General features: G+C 44.9%; 2 protein-coding genes across 2 annotated transcripts; both read right to left on the bottom strand.

The window, feature by feature from the left end:
- Positions 1 to 1,667: 1,667 nt before the first annotated feature.
- Positions 1,668 to 16,385, bottom strand: LOC120300672 (phospholipase A2 inhibitor-like). Its single transcript, XM_039326981.1, has 3 exons — positions 16,201 to 16,385; positions 8,523 to 8,839; positions 1,668 to 2,985 (listed from the first exon to the last, which is right to left on the bottom strand). Exon 3 carries the CDS (start codon positions 2,982 to 2,984, stop codon positions 1,989 to 1,991), a length of 996 nt encoding a protein of 331 aa, XP_039182915.1. The 5' UTR covers position 2,985; positions 8,523 to 8,839; positions 16,201 to 16,385; the 3' UTR covers positions 1,668 to 1,988.
- Positions 11,943 to 13,900, bottom strand: LOC120300671 (phospholipase A2 inhibitor-like). Its single transcript, XM_039326980.1, has one exon. It carries the CDS (start codon positions 13,638 to 13,640, stop codon positions 12,642 to 12,644), a length of 999 nt encoding a protein of 332 aa, XP_039182914.1. The 5' UTR covers positions 13,641 to 13,900; the 3' UTR covers positions 11,943 to 12,641.
- Positions 16,386 to 19,140: the final 2,755 nt, after the last annotated feature.

Below are 19,140 nucleotides of genomic sequence, written 5' to 3'. Positions count from 1 at the left end.
CCCAAAGAACGTGAATTTCGGCAAGTTTCGGGTGAGAGTGAAGGACAGCATGGTGCCTGGCGTGCTGGGATCTGTGAGGTCGTAAAGATTCGGACATGACCTAGTAACCGAACAACAAAGGGTTGTGTATATTTCCAGAGGACCTTCTGTGCTAAATAAGTGTTTACAAGTAGGCCTCAAGTTACAACAGTTCATTTAGTGATCGTTCCAAGTTACATCATCATTGGAAAAAAGTGACTGATAACCGTTTTTCCCATGTACGACCGTTACAGCATCCTCATAGTCATTTGATTAAAATTCAAATACCTGGCAACAGATTCATATTTATGACGATTGCAGTGTCCTGGGATCAGGTGAATGTTTTTTGCAAACTTCTAACGAGCAAAGTCAATGAGGAAGACAGATTCTCTTAACCACCATGCTAATGTAATGACTGCAGTGATTCACTTAATAACCGTGGCAAGAAATGTTGTAAAGTGGGGTGAAACTCACTTAACAAATGTCTCACTTAGTGACATAAATGTTGGGCTCAATTGTGGTCATAAGTCGAGGACGACCTGTATTTGATTTTGGATGGGATTAACGGCTTCAGATGGGATGATGCATTGTAGACAGGGGGATGGTCCTGGTGTTACTTGACCAGAGTTGTGTTCTGTAAAACCTCACTTCTGTGGGATCCCGTCCCCTTTCGGGAAGTGTGGACATCTTGTACATTGGGCGGAAGAGAGCCAGATTCATTTACAATACTCTTCCTTCCCCTGTCCTTACCACTTTCTCTAAAGGGACGATGGAGAGCATCCTGTCATACAGCATCACCGTCTGGTTTGGAAGCATCCCTGCTTCGGACAGGAAGGCGGTGCAGAGGGTGGTGAGGACGGCAGAAAAGATTATTGGTAGTTCACTCCCTTCTATCCAGGACGTGGCATAGAAGCATTGCTTAAGCAGAGTCTGCAAGATGGTCTGGGATGCTGCACAACATCTTCATGACCTGTTTTCTTTGTTACCTTCTGGGAGGAGGGGCTTCGTGGTATCCGAAGCAGAACATCCAGATTCAGCCAAAGTTTTGTTCCATACAGTATTAAGCTTGTGAATGCTCAAGCTTCCTCTTTCCAGTATGTATTCAAGATGGACAGTGAAGAGACTGGACAGCCATTTGTCTGAAATGGTGTAGGGTTTCCTGCCTGAGCAGGGGGTTGGACTCGATGACCTCCAAGGTCCCTTCCAACATTATTATTATTATTATTATTATTTATATGTAAGGTTGTAGAAATATACATGCCACATATAGCATGTACACTTTTGAGAGCAGGCAACAGAATTTATTTTTAATGTGTGCCAGTGTGCCCATGGTAAAAAAAATACAATAAAGGTTATCTTATTTGCAAAAGTGTTTGCAAGGGACATAATGGAGAGTACAACGGGGAGAGTCTGGCTCAAGCAAGTATTTGGCCCAACAGAAAACTTCCTTTACTGCCGGTACCTGCCCTGAAACAGATAGAAACCAGGGCAGCACCATCCAGACAAATGATCCATTGGTGTCTGGGTGAAATTGCCCAGATGAGATCTAGCAACCAGATTAGATTTGGAATCCCTACGTGGTCGCCAAATTGTTAGAAGGAAATTCTGGCTCGTTCCGAGCAGCGCTTCAAACAGCACAGGACAACTGCTTAAAGTAGAAGTAGAGTTTATTCAACAGCAGATGAGAGAAGCACATTGGCCCAGTGGCTTAATGATCTTGGAGATGGTCTCGGCTCAAGTGGTTCAAGCCCTAGAATTGCATGGGTTCCCATATTTGCCTTAGCTTTGGCCCACAAAACCATGTTTTATGAGAGTAGATACATAGGTACACTTCAGTGGGGGAGGTGACTTGATGTTCTGTGTAGGCAGTCAAAATTCTGGGAGTTGAGGTCCATTCAACTGGAAATGGCCCCAAACTGGGAAATCTTGCTGTTCAGGAAGCAGGTGGGGAAAAGATCTACCTTGAAATTTTAGCAGGGACAAATTTGGTATGTTTGAAGTGAAGTTGCACGTTCACCCTTGAAATGCTTGGGGGAAGCACAGACAAATTCCTCTTTGGAATATAAATGGATGTTGTGATCCTTGAGCCATCTTAGAAGATTCTCCAGGCGGCAGTCACACGCCCAAGGGTTTCCTGAAAGATCAAGACTGAAATTGGCAGATGGCTTGTGGACTGGAGGATCCAGTGTGGTGAACTCATTGTCAGAGAGGTCCAGCAGCTCCAGTTGGTCCAACTGAAAGACCCCCATTATGACGTGGGTCAGGCTGCTGTTCTTCAGGGACAGCACACTCAGCTTGGGACGCCAATGGAAGGTCCTCCCCATAATACACTGGATTGGGTTGCTTTCCAGAAGTAACCTCTCCAAATTGTCTAAGCCACTGAACATCCCTGTAGTGAGGCGATGGATGAGGTTGAATGAGAGATCTAGAGATGTCAACTCCTTCAACTTATCAAAACAAGAAATTGGGATCTCCTTCACCTGGTTGTGGTCAAGGCCTAGGATCCTGAGTTCCTCCAGGGTTTCGAACCAGGATGGGCGCAGTTCAGTCAGTTGATTTTCGCTGAGGGATAAATGAGTTAGGCTACTTGCATTTGTGAAGATCTCTGGAGGTAGATCTTCTAGGAGATTTCTGGAGAGATCCAGAGTGTGCAGTTGTGGGAGGTTACGGAAGAGGCCACTTGGAAGAGTTTTTAACCTGTTGTTGGAGAGGTGAAGTTCCTGGAGGTTGGGAAGACTTTGGAGGGCCTCCACGCCAAGGCTGGAGACTTGGGTGAACTCAACAGAGATCCTCTTGGTTCGTGTGGGGAAGCCGGTGGGAAATTCACGTAGAGATGGAGAGTTGCAGACGAACTCGGTGATGCTTTCTGGAGCAGGGGTGGGTGGGCAGTAAAGGACCTGCTGAGTGTAACTGTTGAGGGACATCACAAGGCAGGCAATCAGAAGAGACGGAGCTGAAGACGTCATCCTGGGGAGAAGCAGGGACAGAAAGATAAGTGGGCAAACCTATTGATCTATTTAATGCTACCTCCATTTCAACATCCAAGACAGATTATACATAGTCCTTGCTTAACGACTGACTACTTAGTGAACATTCAGAAGTACGACAGATCACTCCAAAAGGTACATACAACATGACTCCAAAGTTCTGACGGCCACACATGATTGCATTAGAATATGTAGAAAAATACATAGTGTAGTAGAGTTGGAAGGGACCTTGTGGTTTTCTAGTCCAGGGCTTTTCAACCTTTTCACAGATTGTACCACTTTTAGGACATGACAATATTTGAGTGCCACCAGTGTTTAGCAAGGTGTCAAAAACTTGATAACTTAAAAAAAAGGGGGGGGGATTTGGGGTTTTACTGATTAGATTCATTTGTTGTTATAGAAATGGCTAGGCTGAGGAATTCTGGGAGTTGAAGTCCACAAGTCTTAAAGTTGCCAAGGTTGAGAACCCCTGTTCTACTGCAACAGAGAAAGTCTGTTCTTTTTCCCTTATTCTGTTCCAAACTGAACAGGCTGCTTTCTGTACAGTCCAAACAGATAGATAACTCAGAAGAATAACAGAAATATAGCTTTATTCTGGGAATTCTAGACAATGACTTACAGTCACGTGGAGATGCATCCAGAAGTACATGTTTGCAATATTGGTTTATTCCCCAGGTAAATTGATATTGGATTTTCCCCTCTTCTCTTCCTGAGCATCACATGTTAGTGAGGATCTCCTAACCATGTGGCTAGGAACCATGCGGCTGGTGAACAAAGGATCCCATCTGGCTTGTGTCCAGGAAGTCTCTCAATGACCTTTGATACTCCTCCCACTGACCCATCAACATACGTAGCATTTAACCCAATAACTGCCAGACGCTCCAACACATTGATACCTGCTCTCTAGTTAGGGCTACATAGAGCTATACGGTCCATGGAGCTATATGTGCCAGAATATCCCTTCTCCCCCTCACTTTCCCCCCCTTTTTCCTCCCCACCGTGCCCTACTATTTGCTTTTGTATTTTTGTATTTTATTCTATAACCTAATAAAATATTACAAAGTGTACGAAAAAAGAAAAAAAAGTACCAGTTTTAATTTCTTCAGTGGCTGTTCCTTTGCTGAATCCCTTTCCCTTTGCACTGACACATGTATGGTGAATTTATCCATGTTTATTAATATGCACCACTGCCAGCTTCAAACTTGGCACTTTTAAGACTTGTGAACTTCAACTCCCAGATTTCCTCAGCCCTCGTGGCTGGTTGAGGAATTCTGGGAGTTGAAGTCCACAGGTCTTAAAGTGGCTAAGTTTGTAGACACCTGAGCTAGGTGTTCTGAGCTCTTCCACAGTGTAGTAAGAATGCACCCCCCCCCCAATCCCTTCCCTGTACCCTTAAAGACACAGGAATCAAGTGCAAAGCAAGAAAATAAAATAAACACAAACTCCGTTTTTTTCTCTCTTTAAGCCAGGGCTTTTCAACCTTTTCACCCATTGTACCATTTTTAGGATATGGTAACATCCGAGTACCACCAGTCGCCTAGCAAGGTGTTAAAAACTTTATGACCCCTCCAAAAAAAGGAAAAAAGTGATGAAGTACAGGTAGTCCTCGACTTACAACAATTTGCTTAGTGACTGATCGAAGTTACAATGGCACTGAAAAAAGTGCCCCCCCCAGCCACAGCCAAGCAAGACACCTGCCTGCCCGCCCGGGGGCGCTCTTCCTCCTGTCCGAGGTTTTCATGGTTGTGAGCATTTCTGTTGAGGATTGGCAGTGGGAGTGGGGTGGGGGGGTGTTTGGTTTTTATTCCCCCCCATCTGCTCGGTGGTTGCAGCAGGTTTTGGTCACTTCACATGACCCTGGGACACTGTGACTGTCATAAATATGAATCAGTTGCCAAGCATCTGAATGTAAATCACAAGACCCTGGAGATGCTGCAACATTCCAGCTGATGGGTGAAAAGCCCTGTTCTAGTCCAACCCCCTGCTCAAGGAGGAGACCTTATCCCATTTCAGACAGGTGGCTCTCCAGTCTCTTCTTAAAAACCTCCAGTGATGGAGTACCCACAACTTCTGGTGGCAAGCTGTTCCACTGGTTAATTGTTCTCACCATCAGGAAATTTCTCCTTAATTCCAGGTTGCTTCTCTCTTTGATCAGTTTCCATCCATTGTTTCTTGTCTTGCCTTCTGGTGCATTGGAAAATAGGTTGACCCCCCCCTCCTCTTTGAGGCAGCCCCCCAAATACTGGAAGACTGCTATCATGTCCCCTCTAGTCCTTCTTTTCTCTAGACTGGCCATTCTCAATTCCTGCAACCGTTCTTCCTATGTTTTTGTCTCCAGGCCTTGCTTTAACCATCTTAGTTGTTCTTCATTGCACTTTTTCCAAAATCTCAATATCTTCTTTGTAATGTGGTGACCAAAACTGGACTTAGTATGATTTACCAAGCATATGAGCCAGCAATGTGCATCATCAGCCAAAAAAAGTAGTACAATCCTGGGTTGTATAAACAGAGGCATAGAATCAAGATCATGCGAGGTATTAGTACCGCTTTATAAAACCCTAGTAAGACCACACCTGGAATACTGCAACCAATTTTGGTCACTATACTACAAAAGAGATGTTGAGACCTTGGAAAAAATTCAGAGAAGAGCAACTAAGATGATCCAAGGCCTGGAGACTAAAACATACGAAGAACGGCTGCAGGACTTGGATTTGGCTAGTATAAATAAAAGAAGAAATAGGGGAGACACGATAGCAATGTTCTGGTATTTGAGAGGCTGTCACAAAGAAGAGGGAGTCAAATTATTCTCCAAAGCTCCTGAAGGCAGGACAAGAAACAATGATTGGAAACTGATCAAAGAGAGAAGCAACTTGGAATTAAGGAGAAACTTCCTGACAGTGAGGACAATCAATTAGTGGAACAGCTTGCCTCCAGAAATCGTGGGCGTTCCATCCCTGGAGGTTTTTAAGAAGAGACTGGACAGCCACTTGTCTGAGATGGTATAGGTTCTCCTGTTGAGCGGGGGGCTGGACTAGAAGACCTCCAAGGTCCCTTCTAGCACTATTCTATTCTAATACGTGATTTTTATTCTATGTCTCTGTCATGCCTCCGGAGCAGAATCTGCAGAGAAAAATGAGCTGGAACGGGACCCTATGGCGGTTGAGGGAGAGGGGTCTGTGGTTTCAGAGGAATGTGGGGAAGGGGAGGCCGAGGCAGGCCAGGGCCCTTCAGGAGTGGGACAGGAGGAACACGAGAGACAGAGTTCAGGCGATGAGTAAGGGCCACCCCCACCTGATCCTAGAGCATGGAGAGTGGAGAGAAGGAGGGAACAACGCAGTCAGGCTCAACTACTTGGGAGGATAACGTCCCGTCCCTTTCCACAAGGCACACCTGGAGACTGAGACTTAAGAAGACGCTGTGGGGAGAGGCATTTGTCGGGAACAAACGCTGATTCCTTGGAGTTTGGTGTGTGTTGTTGCTGATCTCTTGTTCTGTGACTTCTGCTTGGAGGTCCTAAAACTCTGACCATTGGACTGGCTGACAAATTTAATTGGGTGTTCAAAGACCTCGGATTGTATTTTGGCTTCTCTTCTGAAACTGCTCAGACAAGCTTGTATTTCCACAGACTCGTTAGATTTTGGATGTATGTTTCATTCCTTGTTATCTGTGTGGCCTTGAGTAAATTACTCTTCTAATCTAACTGTATACGAAACTACTTGCAGCCAGAGGCTGCTGAAGGTGGGTGTGTCTTACTTTGTTCTGGGACTTGCCAGAAATGTGGGAGCATTTGGGGAAAATTTGGAACAATTAAAGGGCGGTTTGAATTGCCAGCTGACTGCATGGCCTGGGTGCTGTGCCCTAGGTCATCACAGCCTTTGTTTATACAAACAAGGATTGTATTAGCTTTTTTGGCTGCTGCCGCACACGGCTGGCTCACATTTAAGTTACCGTCCACTTCCTTTTTCACCAGGCTAGACATACTCAATTCCTGCAACTGTTCTTCATAAGTTTTAGCCTCCAGTCCCCTAACCATCCTTGATGCTCTTTTGGCAGCCGGCTCACCTTTAAGTCTGTTTGCAGCATCCTTCAACTCCCAGAATCCACCAGGCAGCAAGCTGGGAGCTTGTCCACCCATCTTAAAGCATGTCGGCTGGGAGAATTCTGGGTGCTGAAGTCCACAAAGCATGCTGGCTGGGGGGAATTTTTTTCCGCGATCTGGACTCTCTGCTCCTGCTCCTCCCAAGATTGTCTTTGCTGTTTTAGCAGCTGCAGGGCCTTGCTGGCTTGTGTTCAACCTATGGATCAAAAGGGCCGCTTTATCCTGGCATGGGCTGTGAGAATGCAGCTTTGAGTGACACAGCAGGAAATGCCTCATCCCGGACGTCAGTTGGGTGAGAGAACTCTGTGTCTAAAGCAGGAATTGGGGTGGAGAAAATATATCCGAAGGGACACTCTGTGCTTCTCTGAAGGGAGGGAGGGATACACGTTCAGACATGCATGTTACTCTTATTGTAACTGTATTGTGACGGGCTCATTCTTGCTTTCCTGGTCTGGACTGCCCTGGAGACTTTGATACCTGCCACTGGCCAGCATTATCTGCAAACTTAATAAGGGTTACATAATAGAAGGAGGTCAGACTAGGTTTGTGGCTGGGGAAGTGTGACCCAACTCCTTTCCTTCCTTTTCTCCTTGATCTTTCTTTCTTTCTTACTTTCTTTCTTTCTTTCTTTCTTTCTTTCTTTCTTTCTTTCTTTCTTTCTTTCTTTCTTTCTTTTCTCTCTCCTTTTCTCTCTCTCTTCTCCCTCCCTCCCTCTTTCTTTCTTTTTCTCTTTTTTTCTTTCTTTCTTTCTTTCCTTCCTTCCTTCTTTCTTTCCTTTTTTCTCTCCCACTTTCTCTGTTTTCTTTCCCTTCTTCCTCCTCTCTTCTCTCTCTCTTCCTTCCTTGCTTCCTTCCTTCCCTTCTTTCTTTCTTTCCTTTTTTCTCTCCCGCTTTCTCTGTCTTTATTCCCGTCTTCCTCCCTCTTTCTCTCTTCTCCCTTCCTTCCTTCCTTCCTTCCCTTCCTTCCTTCCTTCCTTCCTTCTCTCCTTCCTTCTTTTCTCTCTCCCACTTTCTTTGTTTTCTTTCCTTTCACCATCTTTCTTTCTCTCTTCTCTCTTCCTTCCTTTCCTTTCCTTTCTTCCCTTCCTTCCTTCCTTCCTTCTTTTCTTTCTTTCTATGAAGACTTTTCCTTCAACAAAAGTTTTCCTTCCTTCCTTCCTTCCTTCCTTCCTTCCTTCCTTCCTTCCTTCCTTCCTTCCTTCCTTCCTTCCTTCCTTCCTTCAGGGAATCTTAAGGACCACAAATTTTGCAGAAGCCGAATCAAAACTGCCAGCTTTTGCAGACAGGATTCAGCCCCCTGGCTACAATTCCCACCTCCCTTTTGCCATTTTCTCTTTCTTTCCAAATGCAGCGACACTCAGGTTGTGCAAAAACAAAATGTTAAAAAATCCCTAATCGCGCCGCGTCTTCTGTGCTTACCTGCCGCTCTCTCCAAAGCTCCCGTCTGCCAGCCTTCTTCCCAGAGCAGGAAGTGTCTTATATATGCCAGGTGGAGGAAGATCCTGTGCTCAAAAAACTTCTCGGAAGCAATACTGAAAATTCCCCAGCCTGGATTACATCGTGTTGAGAAACACGCTTGGCTAAAGTTCTCTGTGGAGCTCAGCCTCTGTTCAAAGGCCATCCTGATGTTGATAATCTGCCTCCTTCAAATGTCTTTCTCTCTCTCAAAAAAAAAAGAACAATTGCCTGAATTTTGGGAGGAGAAACAATTTTTTTCTGTCTTTTAGAAAAGCGGCCTGGAACAAGGGAAAAAAACCAAGGATTGAAGTTAGTCAGGTTTCCACATCTCCCTGGGGGGGGGGGCATTTAATGAAGAGATGCATAATTTTTCATTCCCTCCCCCCTTGTTGGAAGAAAAGTCTTCATCATGGTTCAGTCCAAGCCGAGAATAAACAACATGGTGACTGCTTTAGAAAGACGGTTGCAGTTTATTGAAGAGGAGAGCCAGACAGAAAGATGGCCCTGACAGAAAAGAGGAAAAAAGGGCTGAGCACATGTAGGGAGTAGGTTTTTATACCCTCTGGAGCCTTTTGTTTGGAGTTGCTTCCTGTTCCTGTTTTGAGGCTTTGTATTTCCTGGGTCATGTGTTTTGACCTGTGTTTGGCATCTGTGGGATAATCCTATTATGTCCTGTCTTAGACCTTGGGGGGGTATGTATGTATGTATCTTCTAGCTGGGGCTTCCAACCTTCCTTTACACTGCATCTCTACAGAGCTGGTTTCTGCTTGGGGGAGGCAGACTTGGGGCTATTAAGAAAACTGGGCATTCTTTTCTGCCTCTTCAAGATCCTTTGAGGAAATATATTTTTCTGCCCTTTTAATATTTCCTTCTCAGGGAAGCTGACTTCCCACCCACCCCAAAAAAGATTCATATGTGGATTTTTGTATGACTGCATGAAGGTAGCCCTTGACTTACAACCACAAATGCTAAGCAAGATGGTTGCTAAATGAGTCATAAACTCTTCATTATATCACCTTGTTAAGTGAATCCTTGTAACAGAACGTCCTAACCGCGCTTCGCAAAAGCCAGGAAACAGGAACGTTGCAGTATTCAACAAGCTTAATTCACTATGTTGAAACTAAGTTAGCACTGGAACGAAGCTCCATTCATTGCCCTAAATACATTCCTCCACCACACCCAGAGTACACACCCCAATTGACGGTTAGTTGGTCATCTGGAATCCACCTGTCCCCCTCCCCATACCTGCCTTGTGATAGTCCTCCACCCTACCTACGCCCCGATCCAGCTAGTACTTATGTTCAAACCTTACATTGAGTCCACGCCCCGATCCAGCTAGTACTTATGTTCAAACCTTGTATTGAGTCCACGCCCCGATCCAGCTAGTACTTATGTTCAAACCTTGCATTGAGTCCATGCGTTCCGTTCATGCCATTCTCATCCCTAATGTCCCACTCAACCTCTTCCTATAATACCCCCTCCCGGTATCCAAGTGTTGTCAGACCCAGCGTCCCAGTTCCCATCATTCACAGAGTCACGGTTCCAGCAACATAAGCCATAACAGTTTTAACAGTAGTCGACTTCTCCATATTCCATTTCTATGTAGCCTCCGTCCAGTTATGTGCTGGCAACATAGGATGTTCATGTGACCCGTTCGGCCGCCGCTGTTGGCGATGTAGCTCACGAAGCTACCGGACTCGGCTGGAACACAGGGTTAACTGGAACATTCTGGACTTTGGAAGGTAAGTATCATGCTGGGTCTGACACCTTGTAGTTATTAATGTACTAACATGGTCGTTAAATGAATCTAGCTTCCCCTGTTGACTTCGCTTGTCAGAAAGTCGCAAAAGGGGAACACATGACCCTTGGGACACTGCAACCTCATAAATAGGAGTCAATTGCCAAGGGTCTGAATTTCAATTACATGACCATGGGGATGTTGCAAGGGTCATAAGTGTGAAAAAATGACAACTTTTTTCAGTGCCTTTCTAACTTTGGTCACTAAAAGAGAGTTTGTAAGTCGAGGACTACCTGTATTTGAAATGTGTTTGAAATAAATTAACTCTGAAATCTCTCTCCCACTTCATTTTTAGATCTGATAGAACAGAACAGAATAGAATAGAAATAATAATAACAGAGTAGAGTAGAGTAGAGTAGAATGGAATGGAATGGAATGGAATGGAATGGAATGGAATAGAATAGAATAAAATACGGAATAGAATAGAATATGGAATAGGATAGAATAGAATAGAATATAGAATATGGAATATGGAATATGGAATATAGAATATAGAATATAGAATATAGAATAGAATAGAATAGAACAGAATAGAACAGAACAGAACAGAATAGAATATAGAATATAGAATATATTTTGAATGGATGTAACTGCTTCAGCTGGGATGCTACGCTGTAGACAGGGTGATGGTCCTGGTGTTACTTGATCAGAGTTGTGTTCTGTAAAACCTCACTTCTGTGGGATCCCGTCCCCTTTTGGGAAGAGTGGACATCTTGTACATTGGGCGGAAGAGAGCCAGATTCATTTACAATACTCTTCCTTCCCCTGTCCTTACCACTTTCTCTAAAGGGACGATGGAGAGCATCCTGTCATACAGCATCACTGTCTGGTTTGGAAGCATCACTGCTTCAGACAGGAAGGTGGTGCTGAGAGTGGTGAGGACAGCAGAAAGGATTATTGGTAGTTCACTCCCTTCTGTTCAGGACGTGGCATGTAAGCATTGCTTGAGCAGAGTCTGCAAGATGGTCTGGGATGCTGCACAACATCTTCACGACCTGTTTTCCTTGTTACCTTCTGGGAGGAGGGGCTTCGTGGTATCCGAAGCAGAACATCCGGATTCAGCCAAAGTTTTGGTCCAAACAGTATTAAACTTGTGAACGCTCAAGCTTCCTCTTTCCAGTATGTATTCAAGATGGAAAGTGATTAATATGTATATGTAAGGGTGTAGAAATATACATGTCACATATAGCATATTTATATGTGTGTTATGTATGTATACACTTTTGAGAGCAGGCAACAGAATTTTATTTTTATTGTATGCCAGTGTGCCCATGGTAAAAAAAAGTACAATAAAGGTTATCTTATTTACAAAAGTGTTTGCGAGGGACATAATGGAGTGTATGATGGGGAGGGCCTGGCTCAAGCAAATATTTGGCCCAACAGAAAACTTCCTTTACTGCCGGTACCTGCACTGAAACAGGCAGAGACCAGGGCAGTACCCTCCAGACAAATGATCTGGTAGTATTTCGGTGAAATTGCCCAGATGAGATCTATCAACCAGATAACCCTATGTGGTCGCCAAATTGTTAGCAGGAAATTCTGGCTCATTCCGAGCAGCGCTTCAAACAGCACAGGACAACTGCTTGAAGTAGAAGTAGAGTTTATTCAACAGCAGATGAGAGAAGCACATTGGCCCAGTGGCTTAATGATCTTGGAGATGGTCTCTGCTCAAGTGGTTCGAGCCCTAGAATTTCATGAGTTCCTGTATTTGCCTTAGCTTTGGCCCACAAAAGCATGCTCTATGGGAGTAGATAAATAGGTACACTTTGATGGGGGAGGCGAGTTGGTGCTCTGTGTAGGCAGCCAGATTTCTGTCGGCTTTAAACCTTCCCGTTTGTGAGGTGGTTCCGGTGGAGTGAAGGGAGGCCTTGGATAATGCTCCAGGAGGAACTGCTTGTCTTTCTTTCTGATGCGAAGCTAGCTCGTCCTCCTTTGGTGCACCTTGGGAAGTGTGTGAGCATGTACCAGATTTAGTATATTGTCAGCTACTTTTTCTCCCTAAAATTAATTTTTTTTCCAATCATGTTCTGGCTGCCCTCCTTTAAATCCATCTAGATCAGGGGTAAGCAACCTTGGATCTTTTAGGACTTGTGGACTTCAACTCCCAGAATTCCTGAGCCAGCTACCCCTGGTCTAGGTGGAGTTCAACTCCCAGAATTCCCTAACCATCATGGCCATTGCGGAGAATTCTGGGAGTTGAAGTCCATTCCACTTGAAATAGCCCCAAACTGGAAAATCCTGCTGTTCAGGTAACAGGTGGGGAAAAGATCCACCTTGAAAGTTTAGCAGGGACAAATTTGATATGTTTGAAGTGAAGTTGCACGTTCACCCTTGAAATGCTTGGGGGAAGCACAGACAAATTCCTCCTTGGAATATAAATGGATGTTGTGATCCTTGAGCCATCTTAGAAGATTCTCCAGACGGCAGTCACACGCCCAAGGGTTTCCTGAAAGATCAAGACTGAGATTGGCAGACGGCTTGTACACTGGATCATCCATTGTGCTGAGCTCATTGTCAGAGAGATCCAGTAGCTCCAGTTGGTCCAATGGATCAAAGACTCCCATTATGATGTGGGTCAGGCTGCTGTTCTTCAGGGACAGCACACTCAACTTGGGATGCCAATGGAAGATCTTCTTGACAATACACTGGATTGGGTTGCTTTCCAGAACTAACCTCTCCAAATTGTCTAAGCCGCTGAACATCTCTGGAGCGAGGCGATGGAGAAGGTTGAATGAGAGATCTAGAGATGTCAACTCCTCCAGCTTATCAAAACAAGAAATTGGGATCTCCTTCACCTGGTTGTGGTCAAGGCCTAGGATCCTGAGTTCCGCCAGGCTTTCGAACCAGGATGGGTGCAGTTCAGCCAGCTGATTTTCACTGAGGGATAAATGAGTTAGGCTACTTGCATTTGTGAAGATCTCTGGAGGTAGATCTTCCAGGAGATTTCTGGAGAGATCCAGAGTGTGCAGTTGTGGGAGGTTACGGAAGAGGCCACTCGGAAGAGTTTTTAACCTGTTGTTGGAGAGGTGAAGTTCCTGGAGGTTTGGAAGACCTTGGAGGGCCTCCACGCCAAGGCTGGAGACTTGGGTGAACTCAACGGAGATCCTCTTGGCTCGTGCGGGGAAGCCGGTGGGAAATTCACGTAGAGATGGAGAGTTGCAGACGAACTCGGTGACGCTTTCTGGGGCAGGGGTGGGTGGGCAGTAAAGGACCTGCTGAGTGTAACTGTTGAGGGACATCACAAGGCAGGCAATCAGAAGAGACGGAGCTGAAGACGTCATCCTGGGGAGAAGCAGGGAGAGAAAGATCAGTGGGCAAACCTATTGGTCTATTTAATGCTACCTCCATTTCGGCATCCAAGACAGATTGTATATAGTCCTCGCTTAACAACTGGCTACTTAGTGAATATTCAGAAGTACGAGAAACTATTCCGTTGGTTAATTGTTCTCACTGTTAGGAAATTTCTCCATAGTTCTAGGCTGCTTCTCTCTTTGATCCTTTGTTTCTTGTCTTGGTTCTGGTGTTTTGGAAAATAGGTTGACACCCCCCCCCTTATTTTTGTGGCAACCCCCTAGATATTGGAAGGCTGCCAACATGTCACCCCTAGTCATTCGATCAGAATAGAGCTGGAAGGGACCTTGGAGGTCTTCTAGTCCAGCCCCCTGCTCAAGCAGAAGACACTATGTCATTCCCGACAGGTGGCTGTCCGGTCTCTTCTTAAAAACCTCCAGTGATGGAGCACCCACAACTTCTGGTGTCAAGCTGTTCCACTGGTTAATTGTCCTCACCGTCAGGAAGTTTCTCCTTAATTCCAGGTTGCTTCTCTCTTTGATCAGTTTCCATCCGTTGTTTCTTGTCCTGACCTCTGGTGCTTTGGAAAATTGTTTGCTCCCCCCCTCCTCTTTGTGGCGGCCCCCCAAATACTGGAAGACTGCTTTCATGTCCCCCCGTTGTTCTTCTTTTCTCTAGACTGGCCATACCCAATTCCTGCAACCGTTCTTCAGATGTTTTTTGTCTCCAGGCCTTTAACCATCTTAGTTGCTCTTCGTTGCACTTTTTCCAAAATCTCAACATCTCCTTTGTAATGTGGTGACCAAAACTGGACTTAGTATGGCCTTACTGAGGATTTATCAAGCGTGTGAGCCAGCCATGTGCAGCCGCCGCCAAAAAAGCTAATACAATCCTGGGTTGTATAAACAGAGGCATAGAATCAAGATCATGCGCGGTATTAGTATTGATGGCTTGTGTTTAACTTGTGGACCAAAAGAGCCACTTTTTCCTGGCATGGGCTGTGAGAATGCAGCTTTGAGTGACACAGCAGGAAATGCCTCACCCCGGACGTCAGTTGGGTGAGAGAACTCTGAGTCCAAAGCAGGAATTGGGGTGGAGAAAATATATCCGAAGGGACACTCTGTGCTTCTCTGAAGGGAGGGAGGGATACACGTTCAGACATGCATGTTACTCTTATTGTAACTGTATTGTGACGGGCTCATTCTTGCTTTCCTGGTCTGGACTGCCCTGGAGACTTTGATACCTGCCACTGGCCAGCATTATCTGCAAACTTGATAAGGGGTACATAGTAGAAGGAGGTCAGACTAGGTTTGTGGCTGGGGAAGTGTGACCCAACTCCTTTCCTTTTCTCTTTTTTTTCTTTCTTTCTTTCTTTCTTTCTTTCTTTCTTTCTTTCTTTCTTTCTTTCTTTCTTTCTTTCTTTCTTTCTTTCCTTCCTTCCTTCCTTCCTTCTTTCTTTCTTTCCTCTCTCCCTCTCTTTCTTTCTTTCTTTCCTTCCTTCCTTCCTTCCTTCTTTCTTTCTTTCCTCTCTCCCTCTCTTTCTTTCTTTCTTTCTTTCTTTCTTTCTTTCTTTCTTTCTTTCTTTCTTTCTTTCTTTCTTTCTTTCTTTCCTCTCTCCCTCTTTCTTCTCCCTTTCTTTCTTTCTTTTTCTTTGTTTCTTTCTTTTTCTTTGTTTCTTTCTTTTCTCTCTCCCTCTTTCTCTCTCTTCTCCCTTCCTCCCTCCTTCTTTCTTTCTCTTTCTTTTTTCTTTCTTTCTTTCCTTCCTTCCTTCTTTTTTTCCTTTTCTCTCTCCCGCTTTCTCTCTGTCTTCTTTCCTTCCTTCCTTCTTCCTTCCTTCCTTTCTTCTTTCTTCCTTCTTTTCTCTCTCACTTTCTTTGTTTTCTTTCCTTTCAGCCTCTTTCTTTCTTTCTTTCTTTCTTTCTTTCTTTCTTTCTTTCTTTCTTTCTTTCTTTCTTTCTTGACTTTTCCTTCAACAAAAGTCTTCCTTCCTTCCTTCCTTCCTTCCTTCCTTCCTTCCTTCCTTCCTTCCTTCCTTCTTCCTTCTTTTCTCTCTCCCACTTTCTTTGTTTTCTTTCCTTTCAGCCTTTCTTTCTTTCTTTCTTTCTTTCTTTCTTTCTTTCTTTCTTTCTTTCTTTCTTTCTACTTTTCCTTCAACAAAAGTCTTCCTTCCTTCTTTCCTTCCTTCCTTCCTTCCTTCCTTCCTTCCTTCCTTCCTTCCTTCCTTCCTTCCTTCTTTCTTTTTTTTTCTTTCTTTCTTTTGACTTCCTTCAACAAAAGTTTTCCTTCCTTCCTTCCTTCCTTCCTTCCTTCCTTCCTTCCTTCCTTCCTTCCTTCCTTCCTTCCTTCCTTCCTTCAGGGAATCTTAAGGACCACAAATTTTGCAGAAGCAGAATCAAAACTGCCAGCTTTTGCAGACAGGATTCAGCCCCCTGGCTACAATTCCCACCTCCCTTTTGCCATTTCCCCTTTCTTTCCAAATACATCGACACTCAGGTTGTGCAAAAACAAAAGGTTAAACATCCGTAATCGCGCCGCGTCTTCTGCGCTTACCTGCCGCTCTCTCCAAAGCTCCCGTCTGCCAGCCTTCTTCCTAGAGCAGGAAGTGTCTTATATATGCCAGAAGGAGGAAGATCCTGTGCTCAAAATCCTTCTCGGGAAGCAATACTGAAAATTCCCCAGCCTGGATTACATCGTGTTGAGACATGCTTGGCTAAAGTTCTGTGTGGAGCTCAGCCTTGGTTCAAAGGCCACCCTGATGTTGACAAAGCTGCATAAAGTGACCCACAGTACTCCTTTTGTAAGCTTTGTCCTCCCTCAAAAAGTGTCCTCCTACTTATCCTCCTTTTTGATATTTGAAGACTAATCTGCAGGGCTTTTTTTTTTCTCATAGAATGCTCAGAATGGCATTCCGGCACCTTTTTTTGATTTTTTTTTTCATCTTTTGCATGAGCTGTGCTACTCCCCCCTATTGGTTTTCAAAAGCACCTGAAGGCAGGACAAGAAGCAATGGGTGGAAACTAATCAGGGAGAGAAGCAACCTAGAACTACGGAGAAACTTCCTGACAGTGAGAACAATTAACCAGTGGAACAACCTGCCTCCAGAAGCGGTGAATGCTCCAACACTGGGAGTTTTTAAGAAGAGACTGGATAGCCATTTGTCCGAGATGGTGTAGGGTTTCCTGCCTGAGCAGGGGGTTGGACTAGATGACCTCCAAGGTCCCTTCCAACTTTACTACTACTACTACTACTACTACTACTACTACTACTACTATTATTATTATTATTATTATTATTATTATTATTATTATTATTATTATTATTATTATTATTCCAATAGGAATTGCTGCTGAGCGCGCCAAAACATCCAGCCGGCAAACTTTGCACATGCAAGTTGTCTGCAGCGAAGGTGAATTGGCAGAAACTTAGCACCCCTCCCTGCTACCCAACTACACCATCTCCTAGTTAGTTCCAAAGATACCTGGAGGAGACTGGAGCAGTAAGTTTCTCTTGATCTTCAGCTCTGCTAGGGCAATAATGGCTGTGGGTGCAAGACGCAGGGGCGGCGGGGGTGCTGCAGGCGGGGGCGTGAGGGGCGGCAGCGGCCGGCTGCCCCCGTGCTGTGGGAGCCACGGGGCCCTCTCTACACGGGGCTGCGCAGGGTGGGCGGTGATGCTGGCGGGGCGGCTGCAGGCGGGGTGTGTTGACAGCGGGCTGCCCCCGTGTGGCCCCCTCTACACAGCAGAGCAGTGGTGCTTGCGGGGTGACTGTGGGCGGGGCGCGGCGGGCGATTGACCTTCCATGGGCCGAGCCAGCTTTTACGATATTTTTTTCTTCAATTTATTTGTGTCCTCCTTTTCATTGTAAAAAAGTTGGTCACCTTACAAAGCAACAGATGATCAGGGGACTGGAGGCTAAAACATATAAGGAACGGCTGCTGGAATTGGGGATGTCTAGTTTAATGAAGAGAAGGACGATTATATGTAATGGATTAAAAAGGTTGAGAAATATGGATTGATTTAAGGACTAAGATTTAGAGTTGAAAACTTGTGATTATTAGAATATATATGTTAAACAGAGTAAGAAGGTACTTTTTGGAATGATATGTTTATTTGCATGAAAATTATTTTGTAATGGAATGAGAATAAGAATATGAAAGAGGTTTTTAGAAATTGGGATGGCTTTAACAACTAATTGAGTGTGTTAAGTTAGTAAGATGATGTTTTGTGTAATAATAGGTGTGTTCTCTCTTTTTTTTAGACATGATAATTATTTGAATGAGATTTAAATGCTATCTGAAGAAATAAGAGAGATTTGTGATAAAATCAGTGATTTATGAGATTATGAATTAGAATATATCTGGATTAGTATTTTAGAAGGGATACCCGAAGTGATAATACGTTTATCTAAGATTAAATTGGACGATGGTAACTGTAAATTAATAAAGTTCAAAACAGGATTAGGATTTATAGATAGGTAATGTAGAAATGGATTATGTTAAATAGGTTATATTATTTGAGGGAAATAGAGAGGGAACATTTAATGTATTTACTTGAGCTATTACATGATTTTGTTTTTGGATGATTGATCACTTAACCACCACGGTGTGTCTTGAGCATTCTGTTGTAAAAGTTAAAAAAAACCCAATAAAAATTGTTATAAAAAAAAGAGAGAGAGAGAGGGACGAGGGGGGACAAATGGCTGTCCAATGTTAAAAACGTCCAGTGTCGGAGCGTTTACAACTTCTGTTGGCAAGTTGTTCCACTGGTTAATTGTTCTCACTGTCAGGAAGTTTCTCCTTAGTTCTAGGTCAGTGGTGGCGAACCTATGGCACGCGTGCCAGAGGTGGCACTCAGAGTCCTCTCTGTGGGCACATATGCCGTCGCCCCAGCCCTGCCTCCCCCTACGGCCCTGTCCTCACCAGCACCCCCCTGGAGGAGAGTCACGCCCGAGCACAGCCCGCATGGAGCAGTGCAGCCAAGGACATAGCGGGCAGCAGGGGGGCATGACTCCGCCCTCGTGTCCCATAGCATGCAGATGATGTGCAGGGTGTGGGTGGAGGGTGTGGCTGCCATGGTGCTGCAGGGCTGCCTGGGCGATCTGCTGCAGCAGGCCATTGATGCAGTGCCTGGCCCTGCAGGTGGGCGGGGCAGGGGGCGAGTGGGGGCGGAGCAGGCAGGGCGGGAGGTGAAGAGGGGGCAGGGGGCGGTTTTGGGGCACTCGGCCTCTAAAAGGTTCACAATCACTGTTCTAGGTTGCTTCTCTCCTTGATGAGTTTCCATCCATTCATGTCCTGCGTTCAGGTGCTTTGGAGAACGGCTTGACTCCCTCTTTTTTGGGGCAGCCCCTGAGATACTGGAACGCTGCTATCATGTCCCCCCTCGTCCTTCTCTTCATTAAACTAGACATCCCCAATTCCAGCAACCGTTCCTTATATGCTTTAGCCTCCAGTCCCCTGATCATCTTCCTTGCTCTTCTCTGTACTCTTTCTAG

The sequence above is a fragment of the Crotalus tigris genome, unplaced genomic scaffold, assembly GCF_016545835.1.
Source record: "Crotalus tigris isolate CLP2741 ecotype Arizona unplaced genomic scaffold, ASM1654583v1 scf7180000024348.693503, whole genome shotgun sequence".
Classification (NCBI taxonomy): Eukaryota; Metazoa; Chordata; class Lepidosauria; order Squamata; family Viperidae; genus Crotalus; species Crotalus tigris.
This window is presented reverse-complemented; position numbering and strand designations above follow the sequence as displayed.